This window comes from Rhinolophus sinicus, chromosome 1 (genome assembly GCF_057876585.1).
Source record: "Rhinolophus sinicus isolate RSI-liver-muscle chromosome 1, RSI-T2T, whole genome shotgun sequence".
NCBI lineage: Eukaryota > Metazoa > Chordata > Mammalia > Chiroptera > Rhinolophidae > Rhinolophus > Rhinolophus sinicus.
In genome coordinates, this window is record NC_142501.1 from 160207053 (window position 1) to 160234866 (window position 27814).

The 27814-nt window shown below is 40.1% G+C and overlaps 1 protein-coding gene across 2 annotated transcripts in view; it reads left to right on the top strand.

The window, feature by feature from the left end:
- SHROOM3 (shroom family member 3) overlaps positions 1-27814 on the top strand; it is a 290161-nt gene that overhangs the window by 81508 nt on the left and 180839 nt on the right. For both annotated transcript variants that reach the window (XM_019720366.3, XM_074324430.2), the window contains exon 2: positions 13677-13831. In XM_019720366.3, the coding sequence (XP_019575925.3) occupies positions 13677-13831 (155 nt within the window). The remainder of the gene's footprint in view (positions 1-13676; positions 13832-27814) is intronic.

A 27814-nucleotide genomic window follows, 5' to 3' on the forward strand; every position in this document is an offset into this window, starting at 1 on the left:
TCATAAATCTAAAAATCTAGGAGAAACTTTGGAAAACTTTAGGAAACAAATACAGTTGACCCTTGAACAATATGGGGCTTAAGGGCACTGGCCCCTGTGCAGTCAAAATGCCGTGTATAACTTTTGACTCCCAAAAACTGAAGTTGTCCCTCAGTATCTGTGGGGGATTGGTACCAGGACCACACCCCACCCCTGCAGATACCAAAATCGGTGAATGCTCAAGTCTCATATAAAATGGTGCAGATCAATGTATAGAGTTGGCCTCCGCGTCTGTGGGCTCCCAACTGCAGATCAAAAACAGTACAGGTATTTATTGAAAAAAAATCTGCATATAAGTAGACCTGCACAGTTCAAACCTGTGTTGTTCAAGAATCAACCGTAGTTCATGAGGTTAAAATGAATTTCATAATGATTCTTTGGCCAAAGTAGATTTATCTGTAGGAAGCAGAAGAATATCTGGCCTAAGATTGAACTATTAGGCATTCATGAAACTCATCTTAGAACAACAGAGCTAGCATGTCTGTGCTAAATGCTAGAAATCTGAAAGCTGAGGCATTTTTCTTAGGAATGGATGATCAAACATTGAAAACATCTTGAGATTTGTCATTTTTCTTCTTGCTGCCACTGATTTTAGTTTTTAATCGTTAGACCAGGAGTAGGGAAAAAAAGCAATGATGAAACTAAAGCCTGATCATTTTAGTAAGTCAGAAACTTTGATATAAATTTGATGAAGGAAGAGTTGGAATTGTTATGTAAAGCAAGATAAACTGTGTATGTTTTGTGTGTGTTTGTATGGGTATACATTTAACTACTGTCCTATGATTCCTGTTTCTATTTGATTGGTATAAGAGGTGGACTTATTCTATATACTTATGAAGTACATAGGTTAATTTGTAGATTTTATTTATTTTCCAAGGAGGCAAGTGCTCCATTGATGTGGTTATTGAAAACAAGTTCTCTTTCTCTTATTTGTAAAATGGTTTATAATAATTCCCTATATATGTACTTTTAAATCAATGTTCTATACATATATATATGTTATATATAATATACGATTTTTCCATGACTAAATACAGCAGAATCAGTCTAATGAATGAAAACATTATGACTTGCACATAAACAAATGGGGCAATTGAAAGGGTCTCTCGTAGGAACATGGAAAAACATATTAACTAAGATGCCTGAAATTATTTGAAAAATGGGGTAAAATATAAATAAATACCTTTAAATGTAAAGAAAGTGCTTGCCCAAGTCTTTGATCCGAATGGAGCAGAAAGAAGGAATTGAGACCTAACTGTGGTCCAGCTAGACTTGGCCTTTTGTTCTCTGAACTACTCCAGCCCCTCCCCTCTGAAATTCAGTGGCATTCACTGGAGTTCAGCACATAATGACTGTGGGGCTCAGGGAATTCACTGAGAGGGAAACAATACCAGCTGACTTTCTGAGGAGGCCAGGATTCACACACGTGGGCACACACAGAGACACATGGACACACACCCCAGCAACTGGAGTGTCACAGCCTAGGGTTTCCCAGGGCTCCTCCATACATTGGGGACTCTGAGAAACTTCTTCAGGGTTAGAACTACCTCACACACCTCTTTCTAAGACATTAGAGCCCAGTGCCCGGCTTAGAATGTTCAAACACCAAAAACTCAAGTGACTCAACTTGGACAGCAGTGGTCTCTTGTCTGTCAGTTGTGTTTGCTGGACTTGCTCCTCTTTCAGCATCCCGAAATAGAGGTGGGCAAAGGTAGGATGGGGGAAAGGAAAGAGGCCTCTATAATGATGTTCGTTCTACTGCATGCAGTGAGGGGTAGAGGATTAAGTGTGTGTAATCTCTTTACCTACTTCCCTCTGTAAAGGATGAGGATGAGGATGATAAAGAATAATATGCTTTGATTTCTTACTATGTGTCAGGTATTGTGCTAAGCTTTCCGTTCATTATAATAATTTACTTTCATTCTTCTAATAATCCCCAGGGGTAGGTGCTGTTAATATCATCTTGCCTTTTTTTTAGGAAAATAAATTGAGGCTTAGAGGAAATGAATTACTTGCCTAAGGTCACACACAGCTAGTAAGTGGTTATGGTAGGTAGAATAATGCCCCCTCCCCAAAGATGTCTACATCTTAATTCCTGGAACCTGTGAATATATTATATGGCAAAAGGGAATTAAGGTTACTAATCAGCTGACCTTGAGATTGGGAAGAATCTTCTAGATTATCTAGGTGGGACAGATGAAATTACAGGGTCCTTATAAATGAAAGAGAGAGTCAGGAAAGTCCATGTCAGAGGGAGACAGTGTGAGAAAGACTTGACTGGCTATTGCTGGCTTTGAAAATGGAAGGAGGCCTTGAGCCAAGGGAGGTGGGAAGCTTCTAGAAGCTATAAAAGGCAAGAGAATGTATTCTCCCCTAACGCCTCCAGAAGGAACACAGTCCTGATAACACTTTGGTGTTAGTGCAGTGGGACCCATTTTGGACTTCTGAACTCCAAAACTGCAAGATAATTTGTGTTGCTTTAAGCAACTAGGTTTGCAAAAATTTGTTACAGCAGTAATAGAAAACTTAATCTGGGATCGTCAGGGATCTGAGCAACATATGCAACTTTTCTCTACACAACACATTTGTTTTATATTTTCTATCACTGGCAAGGTAATATTTGTATCCATCAGAAGAGACTAGGTTATGCTTCAGTAACAAACACCCCCCAAATCTCAGTGGCTCAAATCATAGGTTTATTTTTTGCCCGTTCTATATGCTTATGGTGTTTCTTCAGGATGGCAACTCAGGGACCCTAGCTGACAGAGCAGTCACCATCTCAAACATTGGTAGTCACCATGACAAAGAGAAAGAAAATTCTGGATGGCCTCTGCCTGGAGGGGACATAGGTTTCTTCTGTTCGAAACACACTGACCAGAAATAATTTCATGGCTCTATTCAGCTGTAAGGGTCCCAGCCTAGGACTCAGAAAGAGGAGTGTTTCCTGTGTAGCCAAGATGGAAAGCCAGGAATATTTGTTGAATAGCATTAAGGACCACCACCGTGTTCATTAGGCATTTAGCATGTGGCACTGTTAAGCCAAACACAAGGTAATTTAGAAAGACTGGTTACTACCTTCTTAGACTTCTTTTTTTTTATTATTAATTAAGTTTTATTGGGGTGACAATTGTTAGTTAAGTTACATAGATTTCAGGTGTACAATTCTGTAATACATCATCTATAAATCCCATTGTGTGTTCACCACCCATTGTCAGTTCTCCTTCCATCACCATATATTTGTTCCCCTTTACCCTCATCTACCACCTTCCTCCCTGCTTACCTTCTGTAACCACTAAACTATTATCTGTGTCTATGGGTGTTTTTTTCTCATTTGTTTGTCTTGTTTTTTGTTGTTTTTGGTTTATATACCACATATCAGTGAAATCATATGGTTCTCTGCTTTATCTGTCTGACTTATTTTGCTTAGTATTATATTCTCAAGATCCATCCATGTAGTCACAAATGGTCCTATTTCATCTTTTCTTACCACCGAATAGTATTCTATTGTGTATATATACAACTTCTTTATCCATTCATCTATCGAAGGACATTTTGGTTGTTTCCATGTCTTGGCCACCGTAAATAAAGCTGCAATGAACATTGGAGCACACGTGTCCTTATGGATAAATGTTTTCAGATTTTTTGGGTAGATACCCAGGAGAGGGATTGCTGGGTTATACGGTAATTCTACTTTTAATTTTTTGAGGAACCTCCACACTGCCTTCCATAATGGCTGCACCAGTCTGCATTCCCACCAACAGTGTATAAGGGTTCGTTTTTCTCCACAGCCTCTCCAACACTTGTTGCTATTTGTCTTGTAGATGATAGCTATTCTAACTGGGGTGAAGTGATACCTCATTATGGTTTTTATTTGCATTTCTCTGATGATTAGTGATGTTGAGCATTTTTTCATATGTCTATTTGCCATTTGTGTGTCAAATAGCATTTGTATGTCAAACATGCATTGTGTAACTATGCATGTTTTCTTTTTGCATTTCTCTTTAGAGAAATGTCTCTTCAGGTCCTCTGCCCGTTTTTCAATTGGGTTGTTTGTTTGTTTTTTGTTGAGTTGCATGAGTTCCTTGTATATTTTGGATATTAGCCCCTTATCGGAAGCACTGTTTGCAAAAATCTTCTCCCATTCACTTGGTTGCCTCTTTATTTTGTCGATGGTTTCTTTTGCTGTACAGAAGCTTTTAAGTTTGATATAGTCCCATTCATTTATTTTAGGTTTTACTTCCCTTGCCTTTGGCGTCAAATTCATAAAATGCTCTTTGAACCCAAGGTCCATAAGTTTAGTACCTATATTTTCTTCTATGCAGTTTATTGTTTCAGGTCTTATGCTTAAGTCTTTGATCCATTTTGAATTAATTTTGGTACATGGTGACAGATAGCAGTCCAGTTTCATTCTTTTGCACGTGGCTTTCCAATTCTCCCAGCACCATTTATTGAAGAGGCTGTCTTTTCTCCATTGTATTTTTGGCTTTGTCAAAAATTGTCCATATTTATGTGGTTTTATTCCTGAGTTCTCAATTCTATTCCACCAAGGATCTTAAATCTTCTCCAGTAATAGATTTCAATACTGTCATCTCCATGCTCCATAATGATTTCCTGTTTTTATAGATAATGCTCCTATGACTTTTCTAACTATGCATGTTTTCTTTTTGCTTTTGCCATCAAGAAGCTGTGGGCCAAAACTGTGCTATACTACACTCTGGGTAGCTGTTAGGATCTGCAAACAATTATACTAGAAAAAGTCTGCCTAAGAGAATCCACTTTAAAACAGGAACCAAAACATGATTTTCATATTATATATAGTTGAAAAACAAAACAAACGACTATGAAAATAAGTTATTCAACCTTGTTTTATAAAAAATGTAAGTGACAATGGCAACCATGTGTTCATCCTCAGAATGAAGAATTAATTATGTTGACATTTGTGGTCTTAATTTTCTCACAGAATTTTAAGATAGCTTAATGTTTTGTCCTTTATATTTTGCCTCTTTTGGAAGATATTCAACTATAGAATTGATTTGCATTCTATTTTATATTCTGCCTCTTTTGAAAGACAGGCAAGTTAATGCTGCAATTGTTTTGCATTGTGTTTGCTTGTTGTATTGGTTATTTGCAACCCCATATCCAGGCAAGGGACAGCGACAACTTTGATGCCAGTGCCAAACTGCAAGGGCTGTTCCAGTGAGGCCTTATCTAAAGCTGGTCTCTTCACTAGGGAATATTTTTGAATTATGAAGACTTTGCCTCCCTATGAAACCTTGTAATGAATACCCAGATAATGAGAATCCCCATGTATGGAATGCATTGCTTGCAGTTCATCTTATCCCTGGCTTTTATTTTACTACTTTTTTCCTTTTTGCTCAGGTTCCCTCAACTCTTTCCTTTATTCTTTTGTACTTACAAGGAGTTGCCTCAAATCTTTTCTAAAATGAGGCAGAGTATATATAAATAAATGGAAATGAATGCTGAACACTCAACTTTTTAATTACCCACAACCTTGTTTTTTTCTGAATCAACCATCTTGGGGGAGATGGGATCTGTGAACTTTCCTGCAGGCAGTGAAGAAAGTGAGTGGCTGAGGTGGCTTCAGTGAAACTTTACGTTTATCCTAACTTTGAGATCAATTCCTTCTGCCTAGTGAGCAGTAAATCAAGAACTGAGGGCATGTCTCAGTTTTCCGGGGCTGCAGCCCATTTGGACCATAGGATATCTCTGGGTAACGTCTTGCCCTGGGATTGCTCTCTGAAATAAAAACTTCCCTCCAAAGAAGGGACTGTCTCCTATTTCACTTATAAATCAAGTTAACTCCTGTTCTTTGACTTTAAGAAAATGACCTCTCTCCTCTTCCCCTTGAACTCTGCAATAACTAACACACGTCTTCTTGCAATGGAAACAGTGAGAAAAGTACTGAACTTACACAATAAAACCTCAAAACCCCACAAATAATGAAACACACCTTAATGTAGCTCTTGCTATATGTAAGGAGACTTCTGTGTGTTAGTATCTGTAATCCTGATTCCAACTCTGTGTGCTTAGCCTTCTTGTACCCAGATGCAAATGAAAGAAATGGGTTTTCACAGAGGATGCATATTTTGCCCCAGATTACCCAGTACTGGAAGTGAGATTCATATCTATGTTGGTCATAGGGGCCTAATATAAAAACAGCACCCAGCTTTTACACACCATACTTCTTTTACCTCTGTTTTTGGGCTTTCCATCCAGGTTATGAATCTTAAAATTAAAACACTGTATCTCCTATTTAGAAAATAACAAAAGAAAGTGGTTATATGATTTTTAATAGTAGGATGTAATATATGTATTCCAATTTAAAACAAAACTATAGAATTTTCCCTGTTGGTCATTTTAAGTGGGACAAACACACATTTCCATTTCTAAGGCACTGTCTCATCATAATACACAGCAAACAATATTACTCATATTTTATAGATTAGAGACTCATCTGGGGCCCTACAGACAGAAAGGGCCAAAGTTGGGATTAGAGCACAGGATTCCTGACTCCTAACCCAGTGTTCTTTCTTCCACTATAATACACATCATTTTCTGACCCAAAAAGAAAATTTCAGCAGCATAAATAAACCCAATTGTTTGGGGTTAGGTGAGAAGCAGGTGGGAAGAATGGGGATATCACATCTGTACCCTCATGTAATTGTGCAATTCGTGGGAATATTTCTCTGTTTTGTTTAAAGTCCCACAGTTAGTCCTAGGTTCCCAAAAATGCTTATTCATTTCAGAGGACCTGAGAATGAGATATAGTTCCTGGGAGGAGCTCTTATTTATTCTACTTTATTTTGTCCCCACTTTATATAGTTTAAAACCAAGAAGGCCTACCAGGTTGTGAGTAATGATAACCCCCAGTGAATAAAAAGCAACATTCAAAAGCTTTGTTTGCAAGATTATTAATATATTCCTTTGTCTACTTATCTTTTTATCTTTCTACATTTTGCTTATTGTTTTAATACAGTTTTTGCACCCACAGAGAACATATTTTTCCTGAGATCATCGACTGCACAGAGCACACAAATTTCACGCTATGATGTCGCATTAACTGTGAGGTATTGAATTACCTGTACCTCCCCATACTCTAACCTTGTCATCCAGGAATGAAAGTAACAGGAAAGGGGGGGAAAAAACCACTCAAGAATTTAGACATTCAATTGCAGGTAAAATTAAACTGGTGGACGTCTATAGGAAGAGTTCAGTTTGAATCAAAACTCCACATAAATGGAATTGCACATAAATGGAAGTCATTGTACGCTCAGTTTTACACGGCAAGGCCATCCCCCAGCCTCGGTGGCAGGACAGGCCAACTGTTTTTCTCATGTGTAAACTGTGAGTTTTGTTGAAACTGTGAGCTCATATAATAAATAGCGTCAGAGTTCTTAAAATCTCTGAAAGAGAAGGGTCAGAACCAGAAGTATTGGGTGTCAGGTTTCTTGGGCAATTGAAGGATTAGGTGGACAAGTAAAGAAGTGTCAATCTGGGGACAAAGTTCCAGGGGATTCTCTACAGCAGCAGGATGGAGAGTGTGGGCTCTGAAGTCAGAGTTTTGAATAGCTTTGTCGTTTTCCTGACTTTACAACCTTGAGCAAGTCACTGGACCCCTCTGAGCCTTGGTGACTGCATTCATATGAAAAGGAGCTTATAATATTTTACAATGTCTTTGTGGCTTTTAAGAAAATGCAGTAAAGTTATTGGAGCACAGAAGGTGCTCAACAACTGGTAGCAATGATGATGAGGATCTGTCCACTCACAGTAAATATGGAGCATCTCTATGTGCCTGTGCCGTTCTGGGCATGGGGATACTGCAGTAAGACAGACCCGAATCCCTGCCCTCCTGGGCTGACATTCTAGTGGGGAGATGGACAATAAACAAGATACATAAGTAAAAAATATAGTCACTTAGATGATAAGCACTAAACAAAAAAAATGAAGACAAAAGGAAGATAAGTAGTATTAGGAGAGCTTGAAATTTTAGAGGGGTGGTCAAGAAAGGCCTCCTCCAGAAGCTGGATTTGTGTAAAGACCTGGAGGAGGTGAGGGAGAAAGGCAACTGATTACCTGAGGGAACGGCAGGTACAAGGGTTGACGCAGGAGTGTGTGTGGCATACTCACATATAGGGAGGACTTGGGTTTCTTCTCTGAGTGTGATGAGGGCGGGCACACAGAGGGGGTGGCCTGATCTCATTGAAGTTGTCATGGGGTCACTAGGTTGCTGCCAGTGACATGCTTATTATAACCATGGTCATGCTGCAGCTGATGACATAAGATGGAGAACAGGAAGGTAGAGTCAAGGCATTTGAGTTTGGAAGGCACAGATCCTGGAGAAGCAGAACATAGGACCAATCCCCACATGGCAGCTTCACTCTTCCTCCTTTAGATTGGGCTGGGTGGATTAAGAGAGAAGGAAGGAAGTTGGCCTGACTTCCTACCCCTCCACGTGCCACACCCAGCGGCTGATACGGGCACACACACGTACATATCCCTTTGTGCGTATACTTACTTTGAATGTATTTCTCTCATAACATGTATTGACCAGCACTGTATTTATTTCTTTAAAGTCAGCTTCCCCAGACTTGTTCAACAAATGTTTATCAGTCACCTATTATGTGCAGGCATTATGCTAGGTGCTAAATTTACAGCAATGTAAAAGACTACAAATGATTCAAAAACCAACGCCTCACATGGTCATCAAAGCAAAATCAGTTTACTCCCATAGGTGTGGATACATTTAGGATTTGAGAAGGGAAGAAGCATGCTAATGCCAGCGAGTTTGTTGGCTTAGGGATTTCCCACCCATTTCTACCTGGGGTATTATCTGAAGTCATTTAACCTGTTGACAATCACATTCTTGGAATAAGTAAATCTGTGCAGGTGAAATTGGACAAACAATGCAGTGACCTCTTTAGCTCCTCAAGTATTGGTCCAAAGGTTTAAAATAATAAGCCTCATTTTTCACTGAGTCTTGTTGACAGACAGTATCAGCAGGTCTTGGGGTTAGAAGAAGTATAATCCTCTTTGATGAATAGTTTAAGAAAACTATTGTTAAACCTTTTGTAAATATTTTTTAAGTCATAATAATGATTTTAGATAAACTGTGTGAATAATTGACATCAACTAAAGATTTATGTATTTACTTAACCTCAGTACATTGAAATTGATTATGGTGTTACCAGTACATCAGCAAAAGCACCTCAATATCTCAGTTTATCATTCATGATACTAAATGGAGATAACAACATAGATTAAGGTAATTCACAGCCTTGTTTGAGCCAATAGCTTCAACTTTCTTGGCAACCAAATTTATTACCTGAGTGGCCAACAAAGAAATACCTACTGGCACTGATGCTATCGGATAAAAAGGCAGTGGCAGGGTCAGCAGTAGCAAGGGAGGAGGAAGGGAACGTGGGGTCCTAAGTATCCACAGACTCATACAGCAGCCTATAATCGAGTTAGCTGAAATGAGTTAGTCCAGGGATCTACACTTTGGCACCAACTGGCTCAATTCAAGGTCTCCTGGGACTCTCACATTTGGAGTGGAGCCGCTGGATGAATACTAGCACGGAGCAAACCTCCTAGGGCTCCTGTGATTCCCTAGATATTGTCTGACCTCCCAGAGGATGGATGCATTTAAGCACTTGAGGAACAGAAAGAATCCAGCCTCGTTTCTATCAATGTAGGCTCTCTGACCTGCCGCAGTGAATGTGCATTTGTTAAATACAAAGATATGAAATACAGGAAATATACACTAGAATGTAAACTCTTGGAAAGGAGAGAGTACAGTTTGTTTCCTTCATTGACATTCCCCCAGGCGTAGAACAGTGCCTGACACATGGTAGATGCTCAAATACGTTTGTGGATGAATGAAAAAATGAGTGTGTTTGCCAAGTTTCCTATCTCAAGGAGTTTAAAATCTAGAAGGGGTATAAGGCATGATCAGAAATACTCACGAAAGGTACTAGACTTTTTGGGGTGGTCACTTTGTAAGATACATAAATGTCTAATCACTATGTTGTACACCTGAAATTAATATCATATTGTATGTCAACTGTAATTGAAAAATGAGAAAAATAAATTTAATAAAGAAAAAGAAATACCCACGACACATGTAGGGATTGTGACTTGTCTCAAGACAGGTAGAAAACATCTAGAGAAGAAAGAGAGAGATTCTGTCTGGATTGATAAGGAGAAGTTTCATGATACAGGAGGGGTATTTGGAGGAAAACAGGAGTAAGAGGAAATAAGAAACTGAAAATATAGGATAGGGGCTTATGCAAAAGATCAGTGTTAGTAAAAAGATTTAAAAGTCATCTCTGGTAATAATTAAAACCTCAAGACAGCATGAATCACTAGGAGAGAGTATGGAAACATTTGAGAATCAAAATATATAATAGGTACCCAAAGTTTGATAAACACTGCTTCAAAAAGTCATGCCAGACCCCAATTTTATAAGCAATTATATTAATTAATCTTTTTGAAAGTAAGTAAGTTCTGTGCCAAGTGAAGAGATTATGAGAAACTCTGTAAATACAAAGGGTTATACAAATAGTTTATGAGAACAGTGAACAACAATGAAATCCTTTATGACATTCTTCCTCATAATGTTTCTTTTCACATTAAATCAGTCATGAGAAAGACATAATATAAGCTAGGCAAATGAGCTTTCTTACCTTCCTTTTTTTATATAAAAAAATCGATCATTTCCTAGGTCTCGTTTCATTCTCATTTTATGCAAAATGTTGGCAAGTAATACAGAGGGGATTCAGTTCCACACAGCGCAGTTGAGCAGGATCATATCTGTGGTGTTCATCACTGTACCCCCAGGTTTTAGCTCCATAACTGGCACACAGTAGATACTCCCTAATTACGTGTTGAATGAGTGAGCCAATATTTTCTGAGGAGGTCCTTTGTGCAAAGCTCTGGGGAGGCATGCTGGGGTAAGTAACGATGGAGGCATGGTTCCTATCTTCAAAGAGTTTACAGCCCAAGCTGGGAATAGGGTGGGACTGTGGGCAGGGAATAGGCATAAATAGCTTTCCCAAAAGACAGGGTGTGATAACCACAAGCAGTAGGTTAAAGTAGTATAAAGATAATAAACTATTTAGATGTCATTCATTCATAGTTTATGTATTATTTTATTCGATTCTCTGAAAATGGGGGAAAGAGGGGTTACTTCCTAAAAGACAGATTGTATGGATGAGGAGGTAGGGTAGCTATTAATGAGAGGCCTGGAAAGTCTTACAGGAGACAGGATTTGAACTTGGCCTCAAAGGATGGGTACTAATTAGAGCTAACCTTTACTGAATACATACTTTGTGCCAGGCACTGGTTAAGCACTTTACTTGCATGAACTCAGTCCTCTCAATCTCTGTGGTAAGTGCTATCATCTTACAGAAGAGGAAACTGAGGCACAGTAAAGTTAACCTGCTCAAAGTAACCGAGCGAGCAAGTGACAGAGCCATATAGTCTGCTTCTAGAGCGCCATCTTAACCATCTTAACCATCATGATATACTGCAGTTTTTATAGGTGGCTCAAGGGTGTTGCTGGTGGTGGAGAGCAACCCAGGTAGAAGAAAAACCGGAGCAGGCTTGAGGTTAGAGTGTACCCAGTATGTTTGGGAAAAAGTGAATTTACAGAAGGTTGGCAGGGAAGTTTAGTAGGATAAAAGAGGTACAAAGGCAGAAGGAAATGACCATCAGTAGCAGATGACTAAATATACCATGTTGCATTCATACCAAGATGGTATACATACCAGAAATTTTATAAATGGAAATATCTTCATCATACATGACTTATAAAAACAGTAGCTATCACTTTTGAAACCTTACTGTAAGTCAGGAATTGTTTACCCATTCATATGACTAGTCTCATTACTCTTCACTGCAGCTCTATGAGGTGGGAGCGATTTTTATCCCCATTTTAGGAGTCTGCAGCTTACAGAAAATAAGTGACTTCCTCTTACTTAGTTTATCTGTTTGACTCCTCAGACTTTTAACCATCTCACTTTAATGTCTCTCTGTTAAGTGCCAAAAGATGGTTGAGGACATATGTATAGGGTGATATCTTTTCCGTTTTATATATTCATATATATTCATAAGCAAAACTGTAAACAGTGGTTACCTTTAGAGAGTAACATGGAGGGAACAGGAGTAAGACTCACTTTCCCCTTACACACTTTCTGTATTACTTTTATCCTTTATAATGAATTACTGACTGTATAGTGATTTCTTAACAAATTAATAAACATCAATAAATTAATTATTGACTTTAGCATATATTATTTTAATAATTAAAAATAAAGTAAAAGCTAACAAGGGCCAAACTTACAAATTCATTATAGGAATTTGGTCCCTTTTAAATATATTAAGATTATTGAAGGTTTCTGAACATGTGGGCAGTTCTGAAGAATAATTATTGAAAAGAGAGAAAATATGGGTTAGTTTTTATTTACCTGCTTTTTTCTTTTCCTTTTTATTCCTTTTCATCATTATTGACATCCCACAAGCATCTATTGGTATATGACACTGGATTGAGTATTATTTTGCTCTTTCGGTTTCAAATTAGCCACTTTTAGCACCCACCTCAGTTACTTGTTATGTTTGGTGTTTGCTTCCCTGTCTCCGCCCTAAACACCAGAAGAGCAAGGGTATCTGTCTCTTTTGTCTACTCTTACAGCCTTAGCACCTGAAACAATTTCTGCTATAAAGCAAATGTTACATGATTTTGTTGAATGATATAATTTTTAATAGACTTTAGTTTTACAGCAATTTTAAGTTCACAGCAAAATTGAGCAGAAAATAGAGTTCCTATATACAATACTCCTGCTCCCCACTCCCATGTATGGCCTCCTCCCCCATTATCAACACCCCCCACCAGAGGGGTACATTTGTTGCGATTGGAGCCTACACTCACATCATTATCACAAGTCCAGAGTTTACATTAGTGTTCACTCTTGGTAGTGTACTTTCCACAGTATAATGTCATGTATCTACCCTGGTAGTGTCATACAAGTTAGTTTCACTACACTAAACATCCTGTTTTCTGCCTACTCATCACTCCCTTCCCCCAACCCCAACTATTGACCTTTTTGCTCTTTCCATAGTTCTGTCTTTTCCTGAATGTCATCATAGAGTTGGAATTATACAGTATATAGCATATTCAGATTGGCTTCTTTCACTTAGCAATATGCATTTAAAGTTCCTCTTTGTCTTTTCGTGCCCTGATAGTTCATTTCTTTTTAGTGATGAATAATATTCCATTGTCTGGATGTACCACAGCTCATTTGTCCAATAAATTATAATTTTAGACCAAAAAAATGAGTAAGAAGAGCTTAACTTCTAAAGGAATGAAACCGTTGCTTTGAGTGGACTTTGGGAGTTGATGATGTAAAGGGGTTGGGGTTGTCACCCCGTCAGCTAATGTTTCTGAGCATCCTCTGTGGGCAGGCAGGGTTCTGAGTGTGGAGGGTGTGGAAACATGAGCAGGCCCACAGCTTCCCCTCAGGTTGGCTGAGTGGGGCCTGGTCGCTGCCCATGTTGGGCTCTGCAGGGTACAGGCAGTGCCCACAGCAGTTCACTCACGGCTCTCTTGTCTCTCCGAGCAGATTGAAGAAGGGGGCAAAGCAGACTTGGTGAGTTCCAAACTCCTGGCTGGGGACGAGGTGGTGCACATCAATGAGGTGGCCCTGAGCAGTTCCAGAAGGGAGGCCGTTTCCCTGGTGAAAGGATCCTACAAGACCCTCCGGCTGGTGGTCCGCAGGTAGGCTGGGCTGGCGCCCACTGTACCTCCTACAGCTCCCAGCACCCTGCCCCGCGTCTGGTAGCTGGCTCTGTTAACCTCACCAGGGGGATCATTAGGCCTTTCCCCCACCCCAGTTCTTTTCCTTTTTTCTTGCCCATCATGTGGCATTTTAGGAGGAAGTTGGGTGAAGACATTTCAGACATTGCTGCTCTTTTTAAAATGTCTGGCTTTCCCAGCTGGTATTGTCTTGGTGGAGTTTCGCCTCACTGTACTTCCTAAATTTCTGAGCTTGCTGAAAAGTGACCCTGATCCCAGGTGTGGTCAGAGCTCTATGAAGTGTTGTCTCATTGTGGGACTAGAGAAAGATGTTGGCTTGGAGCTCTAAGTGACATTCCAGTAGTCTCACCTACACCACAGCGGTCATCAAAACAAGCACATTTTTCCTTTTGTTTGTTTTTCTGGTTGTGATAACGGTGGTTCCTTTGTTGGAAAAGTTTTAGGCTGTGATTGGTTTTTAATCCCTTTAAGTAAGAAGTTCCCTACTCCCAGAAAACCAACTCTTAGAGGAAATTAGTTATAGGAAGGGGAAGGGAGGGTTTTTTGTTTCTGTTTTTGTTTTTTTGCTTTTCTTTTTAAATCACTATTACAAACCAACACTGCTTGAGGTGTTTTACATATGTTTGCTCATTTACCCTGCACAAGAACCCAGAGAGACAGCTATCACTATCCCTATTTTATAGGCAAGAGGTAGGCTGCTGAAGGTAGCAGAGCTGATAAGTGCAAGAATCAGAAGAGTCTAGATGCCCCTGGTTCCGTTTCACCACACCATTTGTGTGTCATTACCTTGAACTTCTGAGCCCTAAGCCTACAGATTTTGCTTTTTTTGACATTTCTTCATTAATCAGGTTTTGGCTGCCTCACATGGCAACTAGATGTTATAATATTTGACAATGTTCAAATTGGTCGGAACTTTAGAAGTCATTAGTCAAGCCATCCCATTTTCAAGATGTGAAAAGTAAGCTGGTCTTCTGATCACACCACTATGGGATGCTGTGCTCCTGCATTCATTCATTCTGAGTGTCCAGAAGAGTTTTGAAGGTTTTGAACTCACTTTGGCATTGGAACCCAAAGCCAAACTTTAGAACATTGGCATTTATCTGATGAGGACTGACAGAGGAATCCACGCTCCCGACGTGTTTTGATGGGACTCTGTTGATATATTAAACTCTGAAGAGGACTTCCCTGTGTCCTGCTATAAAAAGTAGACATGCTGGCTTCTGGTTATGCTTTCTAATTGATGGTGACACGAGATTTGCATTACTTCTCTCAGTAAAACAGAAGACAGTCCTGGGGTTGAAATCTGGCTTTGTCATTCACAAATTGTGTCACCCTGGGCCTCCCTAAATCTCAATTTCCTCATTTATACAATGGAAATAATAATAATTCCTGCCTCAAACGGACATTATCAGGATTTAATGAATAAAATGTAAGTACATAGTAGATGTTCAATATTTGACCATTATTATTTATTCTGGATTGGGTTAGACAGGCAGGTGGTAAAATGGAGGAGTATTGCACAATATGCTGGCTTTGTGATTATCAAGAAGCACCCCTTTTAGTCCCTTGGTGAATTTACCACCATTAAGGGGCTGATCCCCAGCCTAACAGATACAGAACTGGTCATGACGGTCAGTGCCCAAGAACTCATGGAATTTAGGAATGTTAATTCATATTTTCCAAACTCACAGGAAATTGAAGGATATACACCAGAATGTAAATGCATTAACTCATTTTGAAAAAAGACAACTCTAAGTGGGACAAGTATCAGTATACTTTATCTACACAGGAAAGCTGACTAGGAAGTCTGACCATAATTGCGTGGTGATCTCAGACTCAGAGTGAAGAGAGTGGGTCTGAGGCGCCAGAGTGTGCTGGCATCTGCTCTGGTGGCCAGATGGCTCATCTTCTCATTAGGGACACGTCTGCCAAGTGGCCCAGAGCTCACACTGGTGAGTCAGGGCCCTTTCCCCTCTGGACTGCAGGGAATCACACTGCCAAGCATTCCTCTGAAATCTCATTTCTTCTCTGCCTGTCTACGCCAAATCCCTTTTCTGATTGACACACTCTTTCCTTAGATATGCTAATATGATCAATAAGGTTACTGAAGAGTCTTTGCACTCTCTGCTTCTAGTGTGGGAAACATTTTGTCTCTAAGATGCCTTTTGAATATGTCTTATCTCATCTATTATGTGTTGATTTTTATAGTTGAATGCTCAGAGTTTGAGGAAAGGAGGCTATCTTTGACTTCTCACAGATACTTAGAAATGGGGATTATGAACATGCCTTGGTAGACATGGATGGACATTCTTCCCTGACCTTTCAGAGAACTGGTTAGAAGCCCCTTTGCTCTGGGTTAATCTGGTTTTGTATTTAGTAGAGCTGTCACTTTCCTGAGAAGCTTTACCTTTATACCTTGGCAGATGTCACGTCCTGAGAGTTTCATTTCCCTCTATTTATTCATGACCAGGTGACTTGTTATATTTCATTTATTAGTTTTCCTTCTTTTCCTAAATGATCTCTATACTTTTGCTTTTTTTTTTTAAGATTGAAGTCATTTCCTGGCAACATAACTGGGAGGTCTGTTTCCCAGAGAGATCTTTTATTTTATAGTGAAAATTTAAATATTAGCAGCTCCATTTTTACCTGCTTCTTTTTCTCTCAAAGTTAATTTTGGACCTGCTTCCACATTTTTAAAAATGCCAAGAATGCAGAGCAGAGTGGTGGTGTTGATATAAGTTTTGAGGGTGTTTTACCCAGTGACCAAAAACAATCAAAAGTAGAAACACCTCTTAAAGGTTACAATGACAAGAGAAATGCAAAGTCTCAAGTGAGTTGTGGGTCAAAGACCTTAGAAAGTCTGCTGACCCATAAAGAACGCAGAGTTTAGTCCTTTGGGAGGAAGGAGTGAAGGGGGTGGTATGGATGCTGCAAAACAAAGAATGTGTCTGCTGCTGTATACACAAAGAGGGAAGGTCTGCAGCTAGTTGTGGATAAATGGAGAATAAATGATAAAATAAGAAGTAGGCCAAAGAAAAGATCTTCCTAAACGAAAACAAACATCTCTCAGCTGAAGGAAAATTGAAGAAGGAAAACCTTCATGGAATGCAAGGACAGTACAAAGGATGTAAATTAGGAAAACAGACATGCGCACAAATAAGAATCAATAATCCAAACCAAACTCCAAAATCAACAGACTTTATTTGGCAGATATGTGTAAAATACATGTCTTAGAACCATGTAACAGAAGCCCTACAATTTAGGACATACAAAAGAAGATTGGCAAAAGGGGCAGAGACATGGAACATGCTGGTCCCACACCCGAGTGTGACAATTAAAAATCAGGAGGGATATCTCAGCTGTGGAGGTCCCCCACCCCCCAAAGAGTGAGGGGTCCCGGCTCCCCAACCTAGGGTTTCATGCCAGGGAGAGAAGTCACCATAACTTCTGGCTGTGAAAACCAGTAAAGATTGTGGGTAAGTGAGATGGGGGGTGGCTACAATCCCAGGTGCTTCTCTTAAAGGCCCCATGCAGGGACTTACTTGCTGACAGACTCACTTTCTCTGAGCTCTAGCATTGGAGCAGCAGCTCAAAAGGTGCCAGGGACATACGGGAAGGAATTGAGTTGTCTGGCATCAGGGTGAGGGCTGAAGGAGCAGTTTTTTCCCAGATGGAGGAGCTGGCAGAAGTCACTGTATTTTTGTGAAGCCTTCCCCTTTCTCAGTGTACAGATGCAAGCTGCCACCATATCTGAGTCTCTATCAACCTAGCTATCGTGTTTCCCCCAAAATAAGACCTAGTCGACAATCAGCTCTCATGCAAAAAATTAATATAAGACCGGGTCTTATATTATATTATGTTAGATAAGACCCGGTCTTATATTATAGTAAAATAAGACAGCATCTTATATTAATTTTTGCTCCAAAAGACGCAGTAGAGCTGATTATCTGGCTAGGTCTTATTTTCAGGGACACACGGTAACATTGTTCATCCTATCTTGGTGATTCCCTGAGACCCCCGCCCCACCCAACTTTCAGGCCCACCCGAGCTCTTCCAGTGGCTTTCTGTAAAAATGGCCTGTCTTGGCTCATGCTGCAGACTCTCCTAAAATCTCTCAAAGTTTCACAAAACCCAAACGAGCAACATATGACTTTGGCATGTCCCATACCTCTGGCTGAGCAGTCCTAACCCCAGCACTAGTGACAGCTGGCCTCAGTTCATGGCACTTCCAAGCACAGTATGAGTGGAAGCCATCTATGGATTGCTTTGTGGCTCATGCCAGGTGGCCCTGGCACAGACTACAGATGAACTTGGCTTGCAGTAGGTACCCTCCTACCCCCACTGGCTAACTTCAGACAGAGCCAGAGCATTATCCAGCCTCCACCAAGGATGACACACTCACAGGGCAGACTGAGTAGGCACCAGAGCCCTGCTAAAGCAAATCCTGTTCCATAGGGTCAGCCCCTGCACCACAAGTTGTCCACTGTAGTCACAACCAGTCCTCACAACCAACAAGCCTGAGCATCAATCCTTCCTATTAACATGCAAACAGCAATCAAGGCTCAACTACAACAGGAGGGCACACACAACACACACAAGGGACACACCTGGAGTATGTGGCTCTGGTGACCTGTGAGACTGTCACTGAGACCCACAGGACACCTACTACATAAGGCCACTCTACTAAACTGGGAGACATAGCAGCCCTACCTAATACATAGAAACAAACACAGGGAGGCAGCCAAAATAAGGAGACAAACAAGTTCCAAATAAAAGAACAGAACAAGGTCCAGAAAAACAACTAAACAAAATGAATACAACCAATCTACGAGAGGCACAGTTCAAAACACTGGTTATGAGGATGCTCAATGATCTCAGGGAGAACTTCAACAAAGAAACAGGAAACATAAAAATGGAGATATAAGACATAAGAAAAAAACAGTCTGAAGTAAAGAATACAGTAACTGAAATGAAGAACACATTAGAGGTAATCAACAGTAAGTAAGATAAAGCTGAGGATCAAATCAGTGATTTAGAAGAAAAGGTAGCAGTAAATGCCCAATCAGAACAGCAAAAAGAAAAAAGAAACCAAAAAAATGAGAATAGTTTATGCATTAACTATCAAGTATAACAACATCAACTATAACAACATTCACAATTATAGGGATACCAGAAGGAGAAGAGAGAGAGCAAGGAATTGAAAACCTATTTGAAGAAATGATGATGGAAAACTTCCCTAACCTAGATAAGGAAATAAGCTTACAAGCCCAGGAAGCACAGAGAGTCACTAGCAAGATGAACCCAAAGAGGCCCAACCAAGACACATCATAATTAAAATGCCAAAGGTTAAAGACAGAGTGAATCTTAAAAGCAGCAAGAGAAAAGCAGTTAGTTACCCACAAGGGAGCTCCCCTAGTGTTACCAAGCTAAGGTCCAGGTGCCTGACGCTTGAAAAAGTTAAAAATCAAGAGACTAAGCTGGTGGAAAGAAAAGCAGGTTTATTCAGAATGCCAGCATTCTGAAAGGGTGGTGGACTCTTGTCCAAAGGCCACCTCCCAGTTCCTAGAATGGTCAGAAGGTTTTAAGGGTACAAAAGAAGAAGCAGAACAAAGGAAAGGGGGAGTTGGTCAGGCAGGTCCGAGGACTGACATCACTTCCTGGGGTCTGCTCTGTTTTCAGATAATGTTATCTCCAGACTGGGGCTTTATGCGTCACCAGTGAAAACTGCAAGGGAGTTGCAAAATGGATTCTGGTGTCCGAGCCCCTGAGGATTAAGGAATTACTCTTTCCAGGTTAGGATTCTGCTGATTAAATGGATTAATGAGGTATGTGTAGACTTAGGAAAGGGAATAAAACAAGAGTTCTCAAATTAATCAGTGAGGGGAAAAACAAACAGAACATTTGACTATCAGGGTAGATCAAACTACAAACTAGCTAAGTCTAACTACGTTATAGATTCCCCCAGTGTCACTCTTACACTAAGACTATCAGCTGATTTCTCAACAGAAATTTTGCAGGCCAGAAGAGATTAGCAGGAAATAGCCAAAGTGATGAGAAGCGAGAACCTACAACCAATATTATTCTAACTAGCAAAGCTATCACTGAGAATTGAAGGACAGATAAAGAGTTTCCCAGACAAGAAAAAGCTAAGGAGTTCATCAACACCAAAACAGTATTACAAGGAATGTTAAAGGGACTTAATTAAGATTTAAAAAAGATAAAAAATATAAATAATAAAATGGCAATAACAACATATCTATCAACAATGATTTTAAATGTAAATAGATTAAATGCTCCAATCAAAAACATAGGATGGCTGAATGGATAAGAAAACAAGACCCTTACATATGCTGCCTACAAGAGACTCATTCAGATCGAAAGACACACACAGACTGAAAGTAAAGGGATGGAAAAAGATATTTCATAAAAATGGACACAAAAAATAAATAAATAAAAAGCTGGGGTAGAAATACTTATACCAGACAAACTAGACTTTAAAACAAAGGCTACATACCAAGAGACAAAGAGACAAAGAAGGACCTAGTAATCCCACTTCTTTGTATTTATCTCAAGAAACCCAAAATGCTCCTTCGAGGGATGTGTGCATCCATATATTCATTGAAGCGTTATTTACAATAGTCAAGATATGAAGGCAACTTGGGTGTCCCTGAATAGATGAATGGATAAAGAAGCGGTGGTACATATATAAAATGGAGTATTACTGAGCCATAAAATAGAATGAAATCTTACCATCTGCAACAACATGGATGCACCTAGAAGGCATTGTGCTGAGTGTAGTAAGTCAGACAGAGAAAGACAAATGCTGTATGATTTCATTTATAAGTGGAATCTAAAGAACAAAATAAACAAATAAAATAGAAACAAACTCATAGATACAGAGAACATTTTGATGGTTGCCAGATGGAGGGGGGTGTTGGCAGGATAAAAAGGTGAAAGTATTAAGAAATGCAAAGTGGTAGTTACAAAATAGTCATGGAGATATAAAGTGAAGCATGGGGAATATAGTCAGTAATATGATAATAACTACGTATAGTGCCAGATGGGTACTAGATTAGTCAGGGGGATCACTTCTTAAATTATATAAATGTCTGACCACTGTGCTATACACCTGAAGTTAATATAAAATAATATTGAATGTCAACTGTAACTTAAAATTTTAAAGGTGGGGTGAAGGGGAATAAGAAGTTCAAATTTCCAGGTATAAAACAAACGAGTCATGGGGATGTAATGTACAGCATGGGGAATATAGTCCATAAGATTGTGATAGCAGCGTACAATGTCAAATGGTTGCTGGACTTAACATGGTGATCAGTTCTTTAGGTATATAAATGTTGAATAAGTATGGTGTACACCTAAAACTAGTATAATATTGTATGTTCACTATATTTTAATAAAAAATCTTAAAAAAAACAAAACAAAACAAAACCAGGTAATACTTAAAATGGAAACTAACAAAGGAAAGGGTCTTCAGGTTTAATTTGACATCCCTGAGGGTTGATGCAAGGTGCATTTAGTACAGGGCATACTCACTGCTGTTCACTGATAACCCAAAACCTAAATATAAAAAATAGGAGGCTATAATTCCCCTTCAGAACAGACTGTTGGGGTTTTAATTGCTGGATATTCATCTAAACTCATAGTTTTACTCAGAGTTGGGATTCAGATTCCTATCTTGAGTTGGATAATCAGAATGACATTGTAACCAGTGGATCTGTAATCCCAATTCTGAAGTGCACACCACCACCACCCCCTTGCCCAACACCTCCATTTTTCTTGGCAAAGCCAAATTTCTGCATCAAGGTGCTACTTTTGCCAAATACTGTCCGACTCCTAAGTTTGGTATCAATGGTTGGGTTGTGTGGCAAAGAAATGTTTTGGGGTATATTTCCTGGTCATTGTTTTGTATGTGTTTTGCAAGGCTCATATAAGCCATGTGAAATTCAGATTCATTTTTCATAGGAGACAGGGTGCATGAGATGGTGATGCAGGTCTAACACTGCCTGGATTTGAAGTTTGATGGCATTAGGCAGTAGCTCTGTGACCCTGGGTGAGTCATTTAATACCCCTGTTACTTGTCTCACAGGATTGTTGGGGTTGAATGAGAAATATGTACGTACAGTACATAGCATGGTGATTAAAGCATGATCTCGACTGAAAATAAAATGCATATTGGTTAGGTAAATTACTTCTTTTTAGAAGTCTACTTTAATCTCTAAACATAGCATATGATTGGGGGTCCCAGTTAATGAGACAACTCTGGTGGGAAAATGGTCTTTCTGGGAGTAGGAGGCAGTATGCCTGGCTCAGGACCATAAGCAGAGAGGGTGGGGAAAAGTGAGCCCCTTTTCAAAATGGAATCTTACTCCTAAATCCTCCAGTCATCTCTGCAAATTTGATATAACCTTTCTCCCTCCCATTCATTTATTCTATTGATGTGTTGGAAAGGAATGTTTATTTTTTTATTTGACTGAATATAGGGGTGTGTGTGTGTGTGTGTGTGTGTGTGTGTGTGTGTGGGTGTGGGTGTGGGTGTGTGTAGGAGGAGGAGGAGGAGGAGGAGGAGGAGGAGATCACATTTTACTGAGAAAAAAACAGATTAAGAAATGGGGCTGAATTAGTAAAAAACAATAATCATCTACCTAAAATATTTGTGCTCCCAGGCTATGTGACTTGCCCTGTGTAGTGGGCCAGCGTGAGAATCGAGGTCTTGTCACCTTCAGCCCATGGCTCTCCCTGGAGATACAAATAACAGAACTGTATCCAAAGATGTGTACTAGTGACCTTCCCAAGGCCACACATTAGTACCAAAATGAGAGTCTTGGTCTCTGAGAACATAGGTCTTGGGGCCTCTTGTCACCTCAAGCAGTGAACTAACGCTTTCGGAAAATCCACTGCCTCCTCCATTTAGAAATATTGGTGATACTTTAAAAAAAAAGCAAAAACAAAACAAAACAAAAGATCCCACTAAATTGACTTTTAAGTTATCTAGGAAAAACTGTCAAATGAAGAAGTGATTCCCACTGACCTTGAACTTCCTGTGGGAGTTCAGAGGCAATGCACTCAATGCTCTGTGCACCCAGCTGACTTGAGGCTCTCTACCAGCCTCTGGAAATAAAACTGTGTTGCTTCGCAGCTGCTTCCTCCCTCCCAACAAAAAATAGTGATGAAATTAAGTTCACCACAACCTTCGAGCTCATACTCCCCCGAAAAAACCATCCTACATTTCTGAGAGTTAGCAGAATAGTTCCTTTTGTAAATGGGTGAGATGACATTATTGGAATGGAATGGAATGGGTGGCTCACACACACTTGCTACCTCTGTGTCAGATTTCTGTGATTTTTTTTATGTCTAGATTGAGACTGTAACTCACCCAGGATTTGCAAGTCAGTGATCTTGAAAGAAGTATCTGGTAATGAATGGAATGCTTTTTAAGGCCCTCTTAAAGGGTACAAAATTAACTCTATTAACTCTATTGACTATTAAAAAAAGGATTTTGCAAATCACTTCCTTGTCCAACTCATGGTTGCAGTTTATAATAGAAAATAATTTCTTGGAATATTCTTGGATATCACTATCCCCTCCCCACATTCTTCCCACTAATTTGCCACCTCTCCTCCTCTACCCACACCTGCCTGACTCTAGTCCCTTAAAAGGCATCAATAGTCTTAAAGGAACTTACTCTGATTAACCACATGATGGCTCTTTTCAACTATTTTAAAGCAGTTTAAAGAAAATTCATTAAGAGTGATTCATTAAAAAGTAAATTGAACTGAACTCCCTAGTTTTAAAGCAACAGAGTTTAAAGAGAGAGTTAAACTTTTTAGAACATAAAGAGCATCTGGTTTTTTCCTTATAAGTTGACAATCTCTAAACCAGATTGTGCCGGCACCAAGTTGCCGGTTATGGATATGAAATGTCACACAGCACGTGGAGAAGTTCGTATCATTTGGATTCCGATCTCAGCTCTGTTGCCTTCTGACAATGGTGTCCTGGGCACAATTAATCTCCCTGAGATGAAGTTTCTTCTTAAAATGGAGAACAGTAATAATATCTTCCCTACTGAGTTGCTTGAAGGATGAAATAAGGTAGTGTATATGAAAATGCTTCCTTGTACTAAAATAGTAAATCATTACTCCATGAGGAGCATTTCTTGTATAGTCTCAGCTCATTAAAATTTACTGGACCGCATTCTCTTTTGATTGTTCTATGTAGAGAACTGATTTGATTTGTTTGTGCAAATGAGAACATACAGGTTTTAAAGTTTCTGATTATAAAACCTGTTTGCTAAAAGGAAATGTCGTTTTAAAGGACAGTACCAGGTAGGCCCAAGTTCAGAATCGGGATTTTAAAAAAAAGTCGTGCGCTCTGGAGAACTCAAGTGAATAAATCGAAGCCCACTGGTGGGAGGCTGAGCTACAGAAAAGGACCCTCAGACTGCAGAAGGGGGTTCTCGAGGCAAGTGTCTTTCATCTTCTGGGGCACCTTCGTTCCATTGAATTCAATGGCTAGGTTATACAGGCACACGCGGCACAGGCTGAGCAGTTTGAAAGTGTAATGTTCTTTAGACAACACAATATGCGGCCTTTGGGGAAAGCATGATGTCAAAGATAACTCGCAAGTGGGCAGGCGGTAGGCGCTGAGAACAAATAGAAAAGGAGCAATCGTCTTTTTATAGGCAATTGCCCGGGTACTCCCCGATGTTACATAGCTCATGTGGCCTCCTCTACCTGACCTGGACACAGAAAGCAAACGAGAAAGAATTTTCTTCCATGTAGGTTTCAAGACTTGCCTGCCAAGATGTATAAAAGGGCCTGATGCTGTGCTCGATGGCTAAGCCCTCTGTGTGTTACAGCAGTGCCCTCTGAGGAGAGTACTGGCTGTAGTAGCAGCGAGTATGGTGGCAGTAAAACGCTTGTGACTTCTGTGGGAGCTTTCCGTGTCTTGTATGATAGCTGCCACCTCCACACGCCGCCCTAACCCTTGTGACGACCCTGTCATCCCATGTCCATGGACCCCCACCATTACTTCATGTATCCTTTCGTTCTTCTGATTTTTGCAGCCCTTAATTTGAGCAAAGGACTGGCAAATACCTGGGACATGAATACAGATCCCAAACTTCAGTCCAGTTTGCATCACATCTGAGGACCCAGGATTAGACTTCCCAAGAGGGAAAATCAGTACAACTGAGAACTGTGGTAACTTACCTTTTATACATTTTTTTCCACTTGAGCAAGTGGTTGAAAGGAGGGGAAGGAGGCAGCTGCAGTGGACTTTGACCTGCAGAAACTTTTCCAAGAGGCCTGGCATCATGGGAATTTGCTTAGTATGCTTTGAGGAGGTATTTCAATCCTGCTGGGACCATACTCAGAGCAGTTTTTGGCTTCCCTGGAGTCCTAGGTTTGAATGTCACTGTCTAGAAGTATAGTATTTGATTTCCTAACCAGTTGTTCCTTCCCATGGAAAATTCATGTAACACATTATTAGGTTTCCTAAGAGGTATGCAATAAGACTCCCTTACTGTAATGAGAAAAGGGACATTTTTTTTCCTGTAGCACATAATGATAACCACTATTTTTATTCACTGGGTTACGTATGCTCACTGGCTATGCACAGAGCACTACCACATACAAAGGAATGCTGTATTGTTTCCCAGTGAAGGAGGTTTGATGATAAAAGACCTGGTTTCATTCCTGGGATAACATGGTTTTATCTCAGACAAATATATTCCAAGCAGGAGTCACTACTCCATGCCCAACCATGAAAGAACGGCACTCAAATATCTGTCTGACCCTTTAGGATACGAAGACTGAGATCACACAGAAGTCATGGTGGAATCTTTTCCCCCAATTCCAGATGTGGGCGCATCAGCTAGGACAAATAAGTTTGGATGATTCTGATTCAAAATATGAACCAAACATTTGTAATTCTGCATCCCTGAATCAAAATGGCTTAAAGTTTCTCCTTCTCAAACTCTACTACACATTGGAATTACATAGGAAGTTTATCAAACAAACAAACTGATCCTTGGGTTCCAACCCCCAAATATTCTAATTTATTGGTGTAGGATGTAGTCTGGAATTGGACTTTTTTTTTTTTTAATTTTTATTGGGGAACAGTGTGTTTTTCTAGTACCCATCAGCTCCAAGTTATATTGTTGCTTTCAATTTAGTTGTGGAGGGTGCAGCTCACTGGCCCATGTGGGAATTGAACCGGCGACCTTGGTTTTATGAGCACTGTGCTCAAACCACTGAGTGAACCGGCCACCCCGCATTGGACATTTTTAAAGCTAGCTGGGTGATTCTAACATGCAGTGAAGTTTGAGAACCACTGATTTAGCTGTAAGTTGAAGTGATAAAGAGAAACAGAGAGTAGGTAGAAACTAAGAGGTAGAAAGGAGACACGCAGAGTGCAAGGGGATTTAAGGATAGTAGCAAGAGAATCAAGAAGGCAAGCTGAGAGAGGCAGGAAGTGGAACAAAGCCTTGTTAATAGTGGGGAATAAGTGCAAAAACAAAGACCCCTGCTGCTGATTTTCTGGACTCTGGGATCCAGAGAGGGAGCAGGGAAGGACCGCACCACCAGTGGCCTCTGCCCTTGGCATTTCTATGAACTCCGTTTCTTGTTATTGCTATATGGAGGTGTAACTTTTTTTTTTTTTAAAGCTCATTAAGTGATATTCCTACCAGTAAATGGGAGTGGGCAGGGGAGGGGTCGTCGGTGGGCAGCACTCATGGCCGTCCCTCAGAACAGCTGTGACTGGAGCTGTTATTGCATGCCATCGCTCCAAGAGTTCATTTTTACCAGCAGATTTTGGGGCCCTCTAACCATTTGAGCAGGTAAAACCACAACCATCATACTGCAGTTGCCATGTTCACTCTACATGTCGTTTCTGGATGGTGTCCCCATGAAACAAACCATGAAAGAAAAATGGCTCGATGCCATTGAACTTATTCAGTCTAATGGGACATACTATAGTAAGAAAATGTCAAGAGGTACTAGAGTGGAATAACCATGACAGCGTCTATCTATCCTTATGGAATATTCATTCCTTTACTTTGTCAGTCCCCAATTTTACAAAATCACACTTTGTATAGCCTTAGCACAAGTGCCCCATTTCTTGGGAGTGAAGGGTAGAGAAATGGTTTCCAGAATCATTAATAGAAAATCAGAGCTTGGAAGGTCCTGGCAGTTTTGTCCTGTTCTGGATACTTCTACTGTTTTACTTGCCTTCTGGATTATACATATTTTATGTCTTATTTAATTATGACTGCTCTAAGATCACAGGTATCCTAACACGGTCCTGGGGGAGAGGCTTTCCAAACCAGAAGCATTAAGAGCTCTATATACGAGATGATTAGCCTTCAGAAGGCAGAGAAACTCCTGGGTCCTTCTGACTTCAAATGACCTCTCAGGTTCATTTTTCTCTGACCATTGCTAATTAAAGTGTCGTCCTCCAAAATGTATTTGTTACCACCTGTCTCCTCCTGATTCTATTGCCTTTGGTGCCATAGAGCATGTGGCAGTTTTGAAGAGCCTAGTTAGTCCTTGGTAAAATTACACCTCTAAGGCCAGCCTCTTTGTGCCTTTGCCTCTGTCAACTAACTGCCTCTCTGGTTAGAGGCCCACGTCGCTCTCTCTCCGCTAGCGGCTGGATTGCTTAGTACAGTTTGTCGTTGCATTTGAAAAATGCGATTTTTCCACTATCCCTTTATTCTGCTGTCAAACCCCTGTCTGATGCTGTTTTGGCTTAGTAGGTGGGCCGTGTAAAATTATCCTCCAGGGACAGTTGCTTGGTTAGTGTGTTTATTGTTTATGTAGGAAGGTTGCTATGTTGTTTTCATGAAGACTGTGATTCTAAAGAAAATGTTGAAAGGATTCTTTGGAATGTTTCTTTACAGGTGTTGCTTAGGAATCAGCCATTGTC